This window comes from Myxocyprinus asiaticus, chromosome 33, assembly GCF_019703515.2.
Source record: "Myxocyprinus asiaticus isolate MX2 ecotype Aquarium Trade chromosome 33, UBuf_Myxa_2, whole genome shotgun sequence".
NCBI lineage: Eukaryota > Metazoa > Chordata > Actinopteri > Cypriniformes > Catostomidae > Myxocyprinus > Myxocyprinus asiaticus.
In genome coordinates, this window is record NC_059376.1 from 4,560,246 (window position 1) to 4,580,838 (window position 20,593).

The following is a 20,593-nucleotide window of genomic DNA, read 5'->3' on the forward strand; positions in this document are numbered from 1 at the left end:
GACAGTTGTAAGGCTGCGGTTCTCTCGGTTGGTTGTGCATCTTTTTCTTCCACACTTTTTCCTTCCACTCAACTTTCTGTTAACATGCTTGGATACAGCACTCTGTGAACAGCCAGCTTCCTTGGCAATGAATGTTTGTGGCTTACCCTCCTTGTGAAGGGTGTCAATGATTGTCTTCTGGACAACTGTCAGATCAGCATCTTCCCCATAATTGTGTAGCCTAGTGAACCAAACTGAGAGACCATTTTGAAGGCTCAGGAAACCTTTGCAGGTGTTTTGAGTTGATTAGCTGATTGGCATGTCACCATATTCTAATTTTTTGAGATAGTGAATTGGTGGGTTTTTGTTAAATGTGAGCCAAAATCATCACAATTAAAAGAACCAAAGACTTAAACTAATTCAGTCTGTGTGCATTGAATTTATTTAATACACGAGTTTCACAATTTGAGTTGAATTACTGAAATAAATGAACTTTTCCACGACATTCTAATTTATTGAGATGCACCTGTATTTACTTATAGGTGTGAGTCTCAATATGTCCTGTTAATACAAAAGCTTACAGTAGCAGCTTGAAAAATGTCTGTATGAATGAATAACCGAAGTCAAGCCCATATTCTGTTCTTAAAATATCCGAAGTTACACCTGTAACCTTGGTGACAGTGACTACAGTAATTATAAAAGATGGCGACTTCTATAACACAGGGAAGTTGCATCACAATTGAAATCATTTATTAAATAAGTCCAATCAAGGCACGAGTTAATCCAAAAATTAATTAACCCCAAGCAGCTCTGAATGCTTTTTAAATAAGTGTAACTGGTGGTAGCACCTCTGGTGGAGGAGAGCGACTGGGTCTTTGGTTGGCACACAGCTCAGGGGTGCATAGGTGCGTTTCATCCTGAAGTGCTCATCCCTATGCCTTAATCCCTTCAAAAGCTTTACCCTCCAGATAAAAGCTTCAGAGGGTTGAAGGGTGTAGGGCTCAAAAACAATGGTCATTTGCAATTCACTTTAGTGTTATATTTCCAAGCCTAAGGAGTCACTGTTACAATCACAAAAAGACTGACGCTATTGAAGATCACTTGTTCCTGATCAGAAATCTTTATACATGATTTTGCCTCATTATTAACTACTTTTAGGATGCAAACATAAAAGAAATTCTTTAAAATTGTAGGATTTTATGCAGAAAATATAAGCTTCAAGTATTGAAGCTTCATAAATTCTCTTTGAGCAGTATTGAAAGCTCTGCTCAAATACAGTATGTTGCTGTGGAGACAAGCGTCTAACTCTGATATTTGTATCTTGTCTATCAGGCACACAGCCGGATGAAGGACATGATAAAAGAACATTATGAAGATGGACACATTCACCAGCCGTATTCCCAACACTTACATCACAGAGAGCAGCGGGAACAGATCTCCCCTCCACCAGAGCAGGTCACACACAAACACATGCTCACCTAACACCAGCTGCTCAGTAAATGTTCTGTAAAAGTTTTTTATTTGAAGGCAGTCTTTCAAGGCACTGTAATGTAATGTCTAATGATCTAAGACAAATTCAAGTGAGCTTTAAACTAAAGCAAGCACATATTTAGTAACTGCAATGCATTTTCCATCATCTGTCTATGAATTTGCTAACAAAAAGTGGTTGTCTGTCTACCAATCCCAAAGCACGCTCATTAAATGTGATGTTATCAATAGCAACAAGGTCAACTCGGCCTTTACTCTTACCTTAAGATTTCCCCCTATTCCTTTGAAAAAATAGCTCTTAACAGTTTTGTGAATAGGTTTTAACACTAAAAAGGACAAGACCTTAAAGAAAACGTATTTATTATATGTGTTTCCACCGATCAGTCTTCTGCATGTAGATCTGCAGAGGGTTCAGGAGGATCGGGTTGGCCTCCTGTTAGTGGTGCCGTATTAGCTCTCCCACATGTAGTTCTAAACTCTGGTCTCTTTCCTGAAGGAGGTTCCTTGGGGCTTTCCGGACAGAACAGATCTGTTTGCTCAGGCACGGGGAAGCACCCCCGGCCAGACTTTATGGGCTTGGTCCGATGATATGGGCTTGGGCCCTCAACAGGGTGCTCTCTTGAATAACGGTTTATCCCCTGCTGTGGTTGATACCAATCTGAATGCTAGCGCCCATCTACAAGAAGGCTATACATGCTCAAGTGGTGTGATTTTGCCTCCTGGTGTTCAGTGTGAGGTGAGGACCCAGTTTACTGCACTGTAGGCTCAGTGCTGGAGTTTTTAGAAGAGCATTTTGTGGTCAGGGCTGCCCCGGCAATGCTTAAAGTTTATGTCGCCACTGTAACAGCCGAACACACGCATGTGAATGGGGTTTCGATCGGTAGATATGCTCTTCTCTCTCGCTTTATGTACGGAGTGTGCAGGCTAATGCCTTTACGCCCTGTCCGCATCCCTTCATAAGATTTATCTGTGGCGGTAGAGGCACTATCGAGTGCTCCGTTTGAGCCCTTGGCACCAGTTTCTGAAAAGTTTCTGACTTTTAAAACTGCGCTGCTTCTGGCATTGGCATCGTTTTAAGAGGGTTGGTTATTTTTATGCCCTGTCGCTCAATCCATTGTGGGATCCAAGGTCATTTCTACACTGTTGCAGTGCTTCTCTACTCCCCCATCTGTTAGGGCTTTGTTAGTTTATGTTGACCGCATTAGCTAGTGCCGTTAGTCAGAACAGCTTTTTTAATATTTTGGTGGACGCAACAGATGGTTTTTGGTAACAAAGCAGAGGCTTTCTCATTGGTTTTTGATGCACTTTAGAGTGCTTATGAGGTGCACAGTAAGAGGAGTCTGGCATCCTTGTGGGATTTGGTTAGAGGTGTGTCCTTGGAGGCAATATGTATGGTGGCAGGTTGGGCCTCTCCACATAGTTTTGTTAGATTCTATAATCTGGATGAGGGTTTAAGTCCTACTTCTCATGTTCTCTCTATTGGATCATGCATCAGCTCTAACGCAGCATCAAAGTGAACTATGAAAGGGAACTCAGTTATGTAGGTAACCCTGGATCCCTGAGTAGGAAACAAGATGCTGCGTTGCTGTTCATTCTAGTTGCTGCACAGGCTCGTGCCTCTTGCAGAAAATCTGAGTGATGCCGCTAGAGTGAGCGCTTATAAGGAGCCCATGATGTAGCTCTTTATTGAGTTTTGCTTAAGCGCGTTCAGCCAATAAATTGCCGTGATGCAGTTCTGACGCAGCATCTTTATATTATATTATATTATATTATATTGTATTATTCTAATGGAAAGGTTTAAGAGTCATGTTTGAAAATATTTTTTGGTTGACAAACTTGTCTTCATCCTGTTTTGGTGTAATGATATGAACATGTGTCCCATCTACTGCATCAACTACACTGGGTAGCCCAGTGATGGCCATGAAGGCCACCTTGTTTCTCTGCAGAGAGCACGCATCCACAGGAAAACATATGAATTGATTTCAAAATGTGGGGTCTGGAGAGGGTATTTACAGTTTGATGGATGGTTGTGTGGATTAATGACTAAGAAACTTCTAATTCATCCGTGCAATGCAGTTGCAATTTGCCAGTGGCCAGGAAGAGCAGAGTTGTCAAAACCTTTATCTCTGGTGTAATTCGGTTGTTTCGCTTCGTGGGAGAGGTAATTGCCTCTCTACGTTTCAGTGGCATGTGGTGGACTTTGAAATGAGGGTGGCAAAGTGTCATCTCAGGGTTTGTTTTTTGTTTTGTTAATTTTTTTTTTTTTTGTCCAGTGTAAATTTCCATTTGATATTTCAATTAGCTTTCAGATTAAACCCATACAAATCTGTAAATCTGATATATCACAACAGACCCTGCTAGCACACAATGTACCAGTTTCATAACTTATTCGTCCTTTTTGGTAATTTCATGACTTACTAAATAGCAACATAACTGCAACGTCACAGGCCCGTAATTTCATTACCATAATATGACCAATTCACAGTGTTGATGTTACGTCCTCTATAATGTCCCAAGTTTACCCAGAATGGTCCAGTTACGTAATGTATTCGTAATATTTGGGTAATTATGTTACTTACTGAAATCATGAACTGCAATGTCACAGGCCCATATTTCATTACCATTAAATTACCAATTCACAACATCGTCTTTACGCCTCATAAAGTCACAAGCTTACCCAGAATGGTCCAATTACGTAAATGTGCAAGGCGCGGTGAGAAAGTGTGAGCACGAGGTGATCGACTGTGTTCCGCGACTGTTACTGGCTCCTTGAATAATGTATGCAAGTAAGGGCAGCCGGTGGAGTTTCTGGTGCCCCCCTAGGGTAAGATGGTGCCCCCCCTAGCAAGTTGGTGCCCTATGCACACTGCATAATATGCATATAGGGGGCGGTGGTATTAATTGTACGATACCAAAACCAAGTAGCGCAACATTTGAAACTTGTGTCTCTGCAGAACAAAAATAGCTGTTTGCCGATCAGTGGGCGTTCTGAAACCGGGATGGGCGTTTTTAAACCACTTTACACTATTTGCCTACTACATTGAGATTCCCTACTTTCATTGGATAGTTCAGAAATGCCCATCCTGGTTTGGAAACGCCCACTGATTACTACATTGAGATTCCCTACTTTCATTGGCTAGTTGAAAAACGCCCATCCCAATTTGAAAACACCCACAGATTGAGAAATAATTTTTTTTTGTTCCGCAGAGACCTATACTTCAAACATTTAGAGCTGCAGAAATAGTCTCCTCCCTGGAGAGGCGGCGCTGAGTGCTCACAGGACAACAGTGCAACACACTGACTGTACAGTACATAGGCGAGAAGATTGATGGCAAACGGCAAGTAGATTATAGCGTTACAACTTGTCGAATTTGCCATACAACAGTGTCATGTCCCGGCGCTACAGTACAGCAAACATGTTGTTTTATTTATTTATTTTTTTAAATGTAATTTAATTTTTTTTAGAGGCAGTGGTGGCTCAGCCAATCACCATTTACGCCAACATCCCCACGCAAATCAGTGGATTTGCGAAGCAGAAACAGCAGCAGCAGCAATGTTGCATGTGGCAAGGAGGAGGGTGGGGCTGGGCCGTGATGATGCACGCCCGGCCCCTAATCAGGCTAATCAAGCCCACAAACACATACAGGGCAGCTGCCTGTAGCTCTCTCTCTCCCGGACTGCTGTCTCCGGCTGCCTTTATCCCTCTCATGGGCTTGATTAGCCTGATTATGGGCCCTCCTCCTTGCCACACTGCACCTCTCCCAGATGACAATGAGAATGACACTGAGCAAGATGCTCATAGGTAACAAAAACAAGCTTATTAAAAAATTTAAAAAAGTCTTATTATTCTTTGGTTTTGACATCGAAATGTAAACAGGTATGAGTACAACACTTGCACACGTTATAAGCCGGTAAAGCTTACATGCAATGTAAAACTGGGGGAAGAGGGTAAAAAAATTACGTGTGACGATCGTTTTTTTGCTCAAGCCGCTAAATAATTTTGGATTATGTACATGTATCATAAAATCAGAGGTCAGGTTCCTCTCTATGTTTTTTCACCACTAAATAACATTGATAGGAGTTTTTTCCCCAACTACAGTCATGTTAGCTTGCTCTCTGGGGGTTACCAAAAAGAACCAAAGACTTAAACTACTTCAGTCTGTGTGCATTGAATTTATTTAATACACGAGTTTCACAATTTGAGTTGAATTACTGAAATAAATGAACTTTTCCACGACATTCTAATTTATTGAGATGCACCTGTATATATATATATATATATATATATATATATGTATGTTATTTGCCATATACCTGTATCAGGTTTCTGTATGGGAAGACATTTGAAATACCATTTATCTTACACTATTACTAAGCATAACATACTTATATTATTGTATGTTCATATTTAATAAATCAAGTCAAATCAAAGATTCATCAAGTTTATGCATTGTAATATTATTATTATCATCACATTGCTTCAAAAACAATACATAGGCATGCAATAATACAACAATCATATTTCATGTATATTTTATCTGTTTGCCTATTCTTATTTTTTTTATAGTCATCTTATTTTTGGATCATTAGTCATCTTATCATTGGTAAACGCTGCAGGTTTCATGATGGCACAGAGCTGCCACCTGAAAGAGTGTGAGCTTACTAAAAACCACTCACTGACACGTTTCAAATCATTTCAAATTCATTTAGATTTTGACGTGACAAAAAGTGCTGATGTCCATGTCTGTTAATTGTTTACTGTGTAAATAGTTTCTTCAATTACATCAGTTCGTCCCATTCATAGCAATCTGTGGAGACCCGCTATGAGGACGAGAGCATGAGAGGTGGGCATTATTGCATTTATTGATTAACAGCGTATTAAACAAATCAGTGTCAATTATCGGAGCCAACAGGTGTGTTCCACTTGAACTGCATCTTGCTTTACTGATTGTGATTTGATGTCTGCAGTCAGGGGAGGAGTTGAAAAGAGAGCTGTCAATCCAGACACTTTGCCCATCCTGTAGTGTGCTGAACCTACATCAGTCACGCCAGATCACGTGATGTTTGTTTTCTTTATTGCAGATGAAGTGGAATGAACTACTTGCCGTGCTCATGACGTTCTTCCAGTTTGAAATAATGTGGCCCACTAGTTTCTGGTTAGGCTATATGTGTTTACATGTACCATAGTAGTTGCTTAGTTCCTGAAACGCCACTTAAAATGAGTGTTTGGAAGAAGTTTTTAAAGTATGGATATTTTCAGAGACAGGAGAATAAATACTCTGTGTACAGCCTTTTCAAAATTCAGTGGAAGAACAGATTCCAGACTTAAATTCAGCCCGAATTGAGAAAGCAATGGCATACATTCCATGCGCATTTCACCAGTTCTCCTCACACGGAGGCCTGTAGCAGACATTTAACCACAGATCATCTTGACAAATGGTTGAAGGAGACTGGTAAAAGGGTGTCAGCACCCACGCTCTTTGAATGAAACAACTACACACTTCAAACACTGCAATGCTCCATGTTTTATTGTTTTAATCAACTGACAGCCCTAAAAAAGAAATCATATGCCTTCCCATGAATAAATCTCTGCATGTAGGCACACTGAACGCTGTAACTGGAAATGCCTGAGTCGCACTAAGTAGAATGCGGAAGCAGTTGTGCAAATAGTCCATTCAGATAGACAGACGTTTGAATTTAACATATAATAACCATAAACACTGTTCATTTCAAAAGGTTATGTGCTGTTTAATATAGTGCCTGCTGTGTGTACAACAAGAAAGTGCAATAAAAGCCTGTATTATTTTAATACCATTAAAGGAGTCAGTATTTTTAATCATTTTAAATAGTTTTTATGAACAAACATGAAATTACTATGATAAACATAATATAACATGATATAAATATGATGTACTGTTGTAAGAACATGAGTTTGTAAGAGTTTAGCGGAACAGAAGGTGTCAGAATAAAAACCTTGGTAATGGCATACTACCATACTACTATTATTTTTGTCATAGACTGATATAGCAGAAGTAGTAAGAGAGAGTAAGTATGTGAAGTATGCCATTGCAAACTCAGCCCATGAAAAACACATCACTGTTGTCATGGTATAGGTTTGGCCAGTTGTGAATAAGTTGAGTCATCATTCAGAGCTTTTGCAGCTCCTCTGGAGCAACTGCAGCGGCTAAGCCAAACAACTGCTCTCGATTCGCTTTCGTGGTACTTTGATGGCAAACCTTGGGTGCCGTCTCACGACGGACAAAATGTCTGACCGATATGCACTGCTTCAAGTCCAGCTCTGATCGGTTTGCGCAGCGCTGCATGAAGTCAAACACCCTCCCCTCACATGACGTTTCGCTTTATTCGGCAGTTACCCCATCTACCACATTTTAGGACCTCAATGATGTTGCAATGAGCTGAAGGGAGGCTTGAGAGATGCTGCCTACCTCTGAAAATTTATCCGCTGGTGTCGCTGTTTGACAGAGTGACTTTAGAAAGATGACTGCTATACACATTATTTGAGCTCACATTTCTTATTTATTTTATTTATGCAGAGTTGATATTTTTCTCACCACAACTTTTGAGGAGGCACTCACTCCCTTGCCTCCTTGGAGAAAAGCCACTAATAAGTTTACAACAATTGAAAACACCCTCACAATTCAGGCCATACCTTTTGAAAAAGTCAATGTCATAATTATATCCTAATACACACTCAAAAATATTGTAGCCTATTTTAAAGATTTATGCATTTCAATTTCATAACAAAATTCCCTCATTGAACTGAGTTGTCTTTAACAAAATTAAATTAATAAAATGTAAATATATTTGTTTTATTAATGTAATATATACAGTGTATATATATTATATATATATATATATATATATATATATATATATATATATAATATATATATATATATATATATATATACATACACATGGTATATACTGTATATAAAGAGAGAGTGAGAGAGAGAGAGAGAACATTGACTCGATTGCGACATGGATTGACAACAGCAGCCATGCTTCGGATCGTCTGTGGTTCACTCTTAGGGATTTGGGAGTCCTCAGGATGACTTCTAATTTCTCGTGGGTTTAGGAGCTACTTTTAGTGTAAAATGCTCCATGATTCACTCTTAGATGAAAAATGCACGAGTCCTAAAATTAGGAGTGACACGGCCATAATTTGTAAGGAGCTACTTTTAGCCTTAAGATTTTTTTGTGAATGTGGGCCCTATGTATAATACCACTTAGAGTAAAAATTTTGTCTCAAGTGTGTCACAATTCTAAGAATGACATAATTTTGCTCTTATTCCTAGACTTAAGGATGTGTGATTCATACAGGTTCATGAGTGTTAAGACTTGGTCCCAGCTCCCAAATTATTTAAGAGCACTTGGAGATAAAACGGGATAAAGAGATAGTTCACCCAAAAATGAAAATTCTGTCATCATTTACTTACCCTCATGCCATCCCAGATGTGTATGACTTTTTTTTTCATATATAGAACAATTTTTAGAAGAATATCTCAGCTCTGTATGTCATTTTAATGCAAGTCAATTTTGGCCAGACCTTTGAAGCACCAAAAAGCAGATAAAGGCTACATTACAATAATCCATTACACTCCAGTAATTTAATCCCTGTCTTCTGAAGTGATCCATTCGGTTTTGGGTAAACAGAACAAAATATAACTCCTTTTTCACTGTACATCTTGTCATTGCAGTCTCTAGGCACGATCATGATATCAAGCTCGATTACACTTCCTAGTGCTTGACGCATGTGCAGAGCATAGGAAGTGTAATCGAGCTTGAAATCATAATCGCCAAAGAGACTGCTGTAAAGATTTATAGTAAAAAAGGAATTGCATTTTGGTCTGTTCTCACCCAAAACCAATTGGATCGCTTCAGATGACATTTTTTGGGTGAACTAACCCTTTAAACTAGTTAAGAGTAGCACAATGACTGCATTCTGGTCTGCAAAGAAAACACTTTCTCCAACAAAGAAGGAATGTGCTGGACTAATATGAAAGAGGAATTTGTGCAAATTTGATTTGTATTAAAGCGAACAAGTAAAATCCATCAACATCTCATTTTTCATTTAATGAACACATTGAAACTCATTGTGAATTAAGCATGTGAAAAATTGTATGGGCTACATGTCTAAGCTTTCAGAGGGCTGGTACATCTAATCAATACAATCAAAATATTACATAAATTATAAAAATCAATAATTTAAAAAATCATTATGAATTTAATAATGATTAGTTAGATATCTTCGCTCTAGCACTACCATCTGTCAGTGATGTCACTTTACAGTAGTGTAAATGTATTTCAATGGAAAAAAAAACATTTGAAAAATGACAGTGTATGAAAGTCTGTTCTTTTAGGTGCAGTTCTTAATCTAGGTGGCAACCGCTACAGATTGTCCAGGAAAAAATAAATTAATTTTAATGTTCCCATTCGATGAGGGTATGCATAAAGGTTTGTGTGTGAGTGTGTGTGGTTCTATAAAAAAAAATTATAACAAAAATGAATATAATGATAACAACAGTGTAAAGATGAATATATGCATATAAATCCAATAAGTGCAAGTTACTGTGCAAATATGAGCTATTAGGAATTTATAGATCTATAGTATGGATAAGCATTGAAAATAAGCTTACAAAGAGATTGTAAGATATTCAAAGCAATGTTAACTTGAGTAATTTGGCATATTCTCTGGAATATTCAAGCAGATGACATATAAAGTCTTAAATCAATGACAAATTTATCAGAAATGCAGATGTAATCCAGTTTGCATTTGAATACAAATTAAATGAATAAATTAACAACGCAATTAAAATTCAATAATAATTAAAAGCAGGCTTCAGATGCATGAACAAGAGTTTTAGAGTACTTTCAAAATGTATGCACACAGTATCAAAAACAATGCAAGAAGTTGAATGAAATGGGACCAGGAGCCATATGTATAAAGCCACTTAGAGTAATATTTTGTCTTGAGTGTGTCAAAATTCTAAGAATGACATAATTTTGCTTTTATTCCTAGACTTAAGAATAAGTGTGACTCATAAAGGTTCATAAGTGTTAAGATTTGGTCTCAGCTCCCAAATTATTTAAGAGCGATGGAGAGGTATCTTAACCTAGTTAAAAGTAGCACAATGACTGTATCCCTGCTCTCCAGCAAAGAAAGAATGTGTTGGACTTAGTATAGTGGAATGTGGGTAAATGTGATTCGTAGTTGAGCGAACTAGTGAAATCCATCAATATAATTTTTTTTATTGCATAATTTTAAAAAAAATAAATAAATACAGTGAAACTTGTTGTGAATTAAGCATTTGAAAAAGCTACTGTAACGGGGTTCGTGAAAGGAGGTGGCGGGAACCGGATCAACACTCAACAAGACTTTGATTATAACATAACATCAAACTGGAACATAATAACAGACGTCGACCACGAACACACACACAGCCCTGTGTGTGTCTCTCTCTCTTTCTCTGGCATCCCCAGCTCCTCCTCTTATCTCTCTCCCGCTGATTGGGCCACCAGCTACATGCCTAAGCTTTCAGAGGGTTGCAAAAACTAATCAATAAAATCTAACAATTATTAAAATGATAAAAATAATCGACAAATGACTTTAATTATGATTAGTTGAATATCTTTGCTCTAGCACAGCAAAGTTCCATTTGTGACACCACTTTACAAAATTGAAAATGTGTTTCTATGGGAAAGAAATTAAATTTGAAAAATGACAGCTGCATCTGAAAAAAAATAAATAAAAATAAAACTCAAGCAGTAATAAAACATCACATACTTTTGTGTGGGTTGTCAGGAGCTGTAGCATAGTCCTTCTGCTGTTTAATGCAGTTGAGAGATGTTTAACCCCAGCTCATAACTTACATTTTACTGATTTATTCTTATTTGTAAATATTATAAACTCAATGTCAAGTTTCCTTTTCCATTTTGCAAAAAAAGTGTGTCCAAAACAGTAAGCGAGTCATTATTACTTTAAATAAGCTTCTCTTGGAGTGTGCACACATGCATTTCAACAGAGCACAACTTCAGAGAAAGAGGCCGCAATCATTTTGACTAAAATATTGATGTTGATCAAATATTGTTGATATGTTGAATGTCAGATTTACCTCTTAAACTGTATTTAACTGAAATCTTACATGTAACTGTAATTGTATTATAACAATTTTGTTTTATTATCATTTCATTTAGAGATTTAAATTATCCTTCTACATTAAAACTGTAGACAAATGCTTATTTTGTTTTGATAACGTGAAAAGCATATGCAATTTATATTACAAAATTCTGTACAAAATGCATAGAGTACACTTATGGATTTAGATTTCAATTTAGCTTTCAGTTTGCACATTGTTAAGAGGACAACATTCAGCAAGGTGTGGAATAATGTTTTAAAATACAGGAAATAAATTTGGCTTTCTCATTTGATTAATCAAAAAGCTCATTGATATAAAATAAACCATTACATTTTGAATGAATGAATGATGTCATACCGGCTAGGACATATTACCCTTGCAGGCTAATTCAGTGTTTGAGGGTGGCCATTTTGGGTCGACATCACTAGTCCTCATTTCACAACACTTAAGCATCACCTCTGTCTGGTCTTAAGAATCAGTCTTAGACTTTGCTGAAAGCTGCTTCCAGAGTCTTTATGAAAATCTTCTACTCTTACACAAGACCTACTTTTTGCTAACAAAAAAAAAAAAAAAAAAAAATTTACACTTAAGTCAGAACTTAAGAATATTCTTAGGAGCATTTCAGAGAAGTTTTATGCATATGGCCCCAGATCAACAACAAACTAATGAATAAGGTGAGACTAGAAAGTACTTGGACAGTCTATAATTGGTTAGATTGTTTACCTCAGCCAATGAGAAGTTTAGAAACTGCTGATCATGTGAGGTGTGCATGATGTGTTACCTAACAGTCCACTAATAGAAATGTCCAGTAGATGCAGCTGGATGAATAAAGTGTGGCCTTTTGTACAGCCGAGCCCAAATCTGTACAACAAATTTGTAAAATCAAGAAAGGCCAATGATCAGTGGTTAGAGCGGGCAGTATAATTAAATGAGCAACAGGCCTTGTATAAGTTTTGTCTTTGACATTTACCACAGCTGTATGAACTCGTCTGTCTAGTCCAGGAATTACTTTGGCCACAGTACCAATTTGTCATAGCACTCTGGATTTGCTGGTCCACAATCATCACAATTGCTCCAACTGGCAGATTTTCAATTTCTTTGTGCCATTTTTGGTGTGGTTACAGATTGGGGAGGTAATGTTTTATGAAACATTTCCAAAAGTTTTCGATAAGAATCTGGCTATGTCGCCATCTCTTGCGACTGAGCATTTCTGAATCTGGTGTAGGGCTTTACTGGTTGTTTAGATCAGTGTTACTATCAGAAATAATTAATAATTATTTCTGTAGTTATTAATTAATATTTAAATTAATTAATTGGATCTAACTCATTAAAACCTCATATGGGGCTCCAGCAAATGTAGTGTGCTACGTTTAGGAGCAAGTTTGGTTATTAGCAATAATTAAAGATAATTACTAATTATTAAAATCAATAGAACATTGATGAGAATCAATGTTAGCTTTTTTAATCCTTTAAAATCAACAAACATCAAAGATAATCGTTAATTGTTAACATCGATGAAACATCAATTAAAATTAACACTAGCTTATTGATCATTCAAATTCAACAATCATCAAAGATAATTATCAATTATCAAAAATCAATAGAATATTAATAAGGATTAACATTGACGGGGCACCACCCTGGAATCAGGGACTAGTAACCAAATATTAAAACAGTCTCAATATTAGATTGTTTTCTTAGGAAAATCGACATCCGAAGAATATCGATTTTCGGGGAAAAAAAACAATGAATGAAGGTTTGAATCTGAGCACTGACATCCCGTCAGCATGACACAGGCGTATGCAAAACAAACCAAAACACTTCTCTTTGTAATATAAACAAAGTTTATTTATGCAGTAATATCAATTAATAATTAATACAATGCAGTCAATAAACTTCCAACTTACAACTACAAACTAAACAGTGATATGATTAGATATGGAAATAAAAATAACTCTATAACACATAGCGTGTGTGTGTGTGTGACAGTGTGTGTAAGGAGGGACTCGCACAAAACAGCGGACGTGACTCTCGTGGAGAGTATGTCACGCGAGACTTCCGGCCAGGGAATATGACCGCGAATGGGGGCGGAGATGGCGTCTACCAGTTACCGCGTATATCCGCTTGTACGATAGCTTAGAGACAAAGCTGGGCTTTAGCATTTAAGCTATCTACGAGCCAGAATGTGAGCCAGAATGTTTGTGAGGGGTCACGTGCCTGCATGTGTGTGTGTGTGTGTGGTTAGTATGAGAGAGAGAGAAGTGACGGCCCTAAAGCCGATTTCGCGATCGTGGGAGAGAAAACAGCTGTTTAGTTTATCGCTCAGAGACGCGGTGGACGGCTCGTAAACAGTCCCGCGTACTTTGACTATTTAGTGGATGAACTCAGTTGCTGTCTCACCCGCGATGGCGAAATTGCACAACAATCCAATTTGGTTGGACCACAATACAGCAAAACAAATTCGTGATAATTAATACCCTGAGTATTAATAATGAGCGGACATGGCAGTCCGTAAACTGTACAAGCAAAAACCTTGAAACACAAGAATAACACGCTATAATATTCTATCTCTGCCCAGACGTAACCTCTTACTTGAATCGCATGAGGACACAGGTAGAATGTGTTTTCCTCCGTCCTTTAACTTTGACCCGGTTCCTTGAGGCTCGTGTGATGACGGGAGGCCGTTTCCTCGCTCTGTCGGCGGGCGGTACGGCTGTTGATTGTCAGCGGGCGTTACGGCTGTTGATTCTCGGCGGGCTGGCAGAGAACTCAGAAATGTCGACTTGATTGAAGATGGAAGAGAAATCTTTAATCTCTTCACTTCTGTAGGCAAATGGACGAAGATGCGAATTGCTCGGCGGGTGGTACGGCTGTTGATCCTCGTTCGGATCCATTAGAGTGTTCGGTTGAACACAGAGTAATCTCAACTCATCCAGCGAGATGGAGATTGTATAGCTACAGTTTCAAGTTCGGACATTACTTTCTTGTGCCACGAGGTTGCACCAGAGAGCAGCAAAAGCCACATCGAACCAAGAGAGGTACGCAATGTTCTCTTGATAGACCTAATCTGTTGCTCCCATGATCCTCCAAATTGTAGTGCATTTGGTGGATTCAGACGGAAGTGAATCTGTTGAGAAGCCAGGTGCTCTTTCAGGGTAGGGTGAAGAGCATTGAAGGTATTCTGAAGCTCTGTATTACCTCTCTTGAAAATGTTTCCATGATCAGAAATCAGTTCATATGGTTTCCCTCTGCGAGCTATGAACCTTCTTGGTAACATGAGGAAGGAGTCTATAGTAAATAGCTGCCAGGAGCTCAATATTAACAGTTTTACTGGTAATGCATTTATACAATATTCCCCAGCATTTCTCACATCTACATTCCAGCTTTACTTGAAATGGACTAAAACAGTCAATACCTGTTGAGCAGAAAGCTGGACGGAACAGTCAGAGGTTTGACTTTGGATGGTCAGTCATCAAGGGAATTTCTGGTTTCCCTCTCCACTTTCTACATTCAAAGCAGTTGTGCTGGTGCTTTTTTACAGCTTCTCTACCACTGATAATCCAATATTTGTGTCTCAGCTCCACAAACACTCGTTAAGGTCCTGGATGTATCAGAAGGTTGTCATAGAGTTGAATCAGCAACTTTGTTAGAGGGTGAGCAAATTCTAGGACAGTTGGGTGTACTGTATTTGGATCCAAGCTGCAACATCTGCAGAGATGTCCACCAGCTCTGATTAACTTGGCATTATGGTTATACTCTGGGGCTAGAGTCAGCAGATGACTGGTAGTGGATACAGCTTTACCTTGCTGACATTGGGCCATCTCTTCAAGGAAACACAACCATACCTGAGAAGTTCCTGTTCAGCTTGCAAATAATCATCAGCAGAAAGCTGCCATGATTGATCAGCCGCCCCTTACAATGATATGGCAGTAGCCTTCAACGGTTCTTGAAATTAGTCATATTGAAAAATATCAGGGATGTTTACCTAATGGGAGGTAAGGGCACCTCAAAAAGTAGGATTTATGCATTCTTGGCTGTCATCCCATGCAATTTACAATGGCTGTTTCAGCCAATTAGTAGCACACCAAGTTAAAACTGTGGAACATGAATCCAACGGCTCTGTTCTGAGAGTTGAATGAGATTGAGTCCACGAGTGATATCGTCTGCTGGGTTCAACTCTGAATTAACATAACGCCAAGCTTGTGGGTTTATGAGGTCTTGAATTCCAGTTATTCGTGTTCCAACAAACACTTTATAACTGCATGAATCAGAATGGAGCCAAGTCAGTACAGTTGTGGAGTCGGTCCAGTACACTTTGATCAATGTTGATGGTCAGTTCCCATCTCAAAGTGGCAGCTAGCTGAGCAACAGTGAGAGCAGCACAAAGTTCAAGGCGAGGGATAGATTGTTGCTGCTTAGGATCTACTTTTTAACTAGCAGCAATGAAAGAAACTTGAGTTTGACTGTGTATGTCACGTGTGCTGAGTTATGCTACAGATCCATCTGCGTGTTCTGATGCATCACAGATTATGTGAATGGTTTGTTTGCTTCTTGGTAGATCCATATCTGTTTTGGTGTAGCATCATGGGAATGTGACATTTGGTAAGTTTGACAGCTCTCTCTGCCAGTTCAGCCAAGCTTGAAGTAGATCACTAGGAAGGTCTGTGTCATCCCACTCACGTTTCTTATCCCACAATCGTTGAACAATGATTTTGTCACAGGTGCTGAATGGAATTAAGAAGACTAATGGGTCATACTGGCTTGCAAGAGTTCTGTAAATGTTTCTCATTGTTGGCACAGAATTTTCCAGATGGTTGTATTTGTAGCCCAGGCTAACTGAGGAGCACTGCCATCACAGACCCAGAGTTTGTTCTTGGGGATCTGCTCTGCTTTGAGTGAACCAAAGGTGACAGTTTGGTGACAGCTCATCAGGGAAATGAGGAAATGAGAAGCCAATTGCCTCAACTCAAAACCACCCTCTGAAATGAGATTCTGCATTTTCATTACAAGGGTCTGTACCTCATCAGCAGAGGGGAAGCATTGCAGCCAGTTGTCTACATAGAAAAAGCATTCTACTGAGGTGTGTATGTCCTCTCCCTGCTCACTGTGGTCATAGACACGTTTCTGCAAAGCAAATGTTGCACATCAAGGGCTTCAAACTGTCCCAAAAGGCAATACTTGCCACTCATATACGGTGGGGGCTCTTTCCAGCTCAATGTTTCTCCACAGGAACTGAAGAAAGGGCTTGTCTTTTTGTAACAGGCACACCTGGTAAAACTTTCCCTTAACATCACTGATAATGGCAATAGAATGTTCTCTAAAATGCAGAAGTACTCCAATGAGGGTTGATCCAAGTGTGGGACCAGGGAGGAGGTGCTCATTAAGGCTTGTACCTTTGTGTTTAAAGAAATAGTTAAAGAAAATTCTGTACTTTCCATTGTGATGCAGAATGTGATGTGGAATGTACCATGCATGTTGGCTTTTGTCTACTTCCTGTGGGGTCAGTTTAAGGGTTTTGTAGCCAGCATCATCTAGTTTCTGAACTTCCTTTTTGTAGACTGATGCAAGTTCAGTGACTTTTAGGAGCCTTTTTTCTTAGGTGAGCTAGAACTGCTTCTTTGGATGACTGCAAGGGAGGAAGATTCTTTTTTCCAGAGGAGGGGTGTAGCATACATCTGTTTATCTCCCACTTCCACTCTGATTGTTTTCAAGAGTTTGTGGTGCCTCTGCCTCTGCATCTTGTCTTGATCTTGTGATCAGTTTTTCACTCCTGTAAGGCAGTGTGTCCAATTGCCACAATCTCTGCACATAACTGAGTAACTCTGTCTCTAGTGACACAGTGGATTTGAACTGGCATTGTTCTGGTGTGAACTGACTGGCTAGGAACTTTGGTGGGCCTTGGAGGGTCCACCAAAATCTATTTTTTGCAGCGGCAGGACCACCCAGAGGACCAAGACGAACCGGTTCTGTGGCTGTAATTAAATGTGGGTAATCTGAGCCAATGAGTAAGAGAGGCTGGGTTCGCTGCAGAAGGGGGATGGGCAGACCTTTCAGATGTCTGTATTTTTTCTACAACAACTAAACAGGGTAGTTGTGTTTTGCAAGGCTCATTCTTTGGCAGTGAATGCTCTCTCAATAGTAAAGAGCTTGTTTGGTTGAGAGGCAGAGGCTACTGTGAATGAAACGGCAGCCCCGTGAATGACTTGTATGTCTTGTCTCCCTGTATGCAGGGCTATGTCCTCAGGTCATCCTTGAAGAACAAGTTTCTGTGCCACTTCATGCAGTAGTATTGTTCTCTCTGGGCCATTATCTAGTATGGCATATGTGTTCAGCTTTCTTTCACCATTTTTCAGAACCACTCGACTGATCTTCAACAACACTTCTTGCAGTTGGTCTGTCGAGATACAGAATCTCTACTGCTGAATTCACCAGACAACTTTTCTCTACTGAGGCTGGTTTATCAGGTTTCATTTTCGCATTAAACTTGTATAGTACCTCCAGATGTCTCTTGTTGCACTGCATACATTTGGCTTTGAGGTTGCAATGTAAGGCTTGCTGGTCACGACAACACTTGAAGCATTTTTTTATTTGTTTTTAGCCAAGTCTCTACCAGATCTTGGTTCAGCAGTTTAAAGTTAAAGCACCGTTTGAAGTAGTGTGTCTCTTTATTCACTGCTGAGAGTCTTGATTGCATTGTGGTGGTGGTCGCGGCTTAAGGTTTGTTCTGTTCACCACCATGCAAAGCTGTAGCAAATCTGTGTGTTGGTTTAGAACCCTTGTGCTGGTCTCTCTGTGGTCAAGGTTAGACTTTGCCAGAATCACCAGCAAACTGAGGCTCATCTTCTTTAATTCTGAGCTGGTATTCAAACCAGCCATTGAGATCTAGCAGTGTTAGAACTGGTATTTGAATGGGATTCACAAACCTTCTGAAGTTTGCTCTTAGGTCGTGAGGCAGTTTGGCAAGGAACCTTGAAACATATGACCCAAATTTAAGTTCTATCCAGCCCTTAGTCCTAAGCTGATCTGAGCATACAATGGCCGGGGAGTGGAGTTTGGTGGTCTCAGTTCACTTAGATTGTTTGTGAGATGGTCAATCTCATTTTGTTGGATCTGGTCCACTGTTGATTCTTGGGAACTGAGTAATTACAGGCTCATTGCATGGTGTAGGTCTCTATTGTCTGTTCATCATCAGAGTTGAGTGATTGATGCCGTTCTGTGTAATCCACATCAAGTCATTAATGTATTTTGGTCAGATTACTTGTTGGCGAGGTCAAACCAATGGTAGCTCTGGTCTTTCCATTCTAGACATGATGATGCTGTAGTAGTTGCCTAGATCTGGCTCAAAGGACCATAAATTGTATGAAAGTAAATTATTTTAGGTGCAGTTCTTAATCTAGGTAGCAACCACTACAGATTGTCCAGGCAGAACAATAAATCACATGGTCCATATCCAGAATTAGTTTTAATGTTCCCATCCGATGAGGGTATGCATAAAGGTTTGTGCGTGAGTGTGTGTGTGGTTCTATCAAAAATAACAATAACAATAATGAATATAATGATAACAACAGTGTAAAGATGAATATATGCATATAAATCCAATAAATACAAGTTACTGTGCAAATAGGAGCTATCAGGACTATATAGATCTATTGTATGGATAAGCATTGAAAATAAGCTTACAAAGAGATAATAAGATATGTTAATTTAAGTAATTCAACATATTCTCTGGAATATTCAAGCAGATGACATATAAAAGTCTTAAATCAATGATAAATTTAGCAGAAATGCAGATGTAATCCAGTTAACTTTTGAATACAAATTAAATGAATAAATGAACACTTAACAACACAATTAAACTTCAATAATAATTAAAAGAAGGCTTTAGATGCATGAACAAGAGTTTTAGAGTACTTTTAAAATGTACTAATGAGATGTAGGATCTCATGGGCCGAAGAATCGTTAATTTCCATGCTCAGAGGCCCCTGAAAATTCCTCAAAAGAGAATGACAGAATGGCTCCCTAAAGTCTGGCCTGGCCCAGCTAAATGAGATGAAAAACATCTGGCCAACAAAACAAACAAAAGAAGATCTGTGAATGAAGAGGACCCCTTCTTGTACATGTCGTAAATCAAGGAATCCCCTATGACCCTTGTGTTAGATCACACTCCCTGGAAACCCTGGGAGAGGCTAAAACACACACTGTTTTTGTCCTTCGATATAAACCAATTGGCTACACTTAAACTAGACTCATCAGATCACGAGACATTGTGATCAGTATTTTGCAAATAGCAGCTAATGAAAAAATCACTTTGTTTCATTCATCTAGTAACACAAGAACACTTAAAATGAGACATTTCCTGTCACATGATAAAAAATTCACTAAAGTGCTAAAAGACAGAGCTAAAGACCCTCGTGTTTGCACGATTCTAATATGAAATCATCTCATCTTAATCCAGGAACATTTCACACAAAGTCACAGTACTTTGCTGAGTTAACCCTATAAAGTGTACAGAATGCATTTGGACCCAAAATGTACACAATATCTAGCCTTGCTAGGTAATTCTGAAAATGACTTTATGACCTGTGATCCTTTTATAACTGACAAATTAATGATTATAGCCTAATGTACCTTTTAAAATAAGTGACTTGTAATTACTTATAACTAACAAATCAATTAGTATAATCTTTAATCTTGTATTATTCATGTCATTCTCCTAAGAATGGTAACTATTCAAGGCTTAACCTGATAATATACCCTGACAATCAGGTTTCTCATAACGTGCAATGTATTATCCATGTTGTAAAACTAATGAATTAAACAGTATGATTTGTAATCAGGTATTTTCATGTTTTGTTACTTACACGTGGAATATTCATGAAAGTATGTCATATTTAGTATGTAAATGCATGCTTGTTTATGTAGAGAATGTTGATGACAATGAATGTCATGTCTCTTGCACCATTTTC

The 20,593-nt window shown here is 38.7% G+C and overlaps 1 protein-coding gene across 1 annotated transcript in view; it reads left to right on the top strand.

The window, feature by feature from the left end:
- Window positions 1–20,593, top strand: part of LOC127424757 (ERC protein 2-like) — a 113,179-nt gene that overhangs the window by 68,318 nt on the left and 24,268 nt on the right. The window contains exon 4 of the mRNA XM_051670193.1: window positions 1,312–1,434. Within this exon, the coding sequence (XP_051526153.1) occupies window positions 1,312–1,434 (123 nt within the window). The remainder of the gene's footprint in view (window positions 1–1,311; window positions 1,435–20,593) is intronic.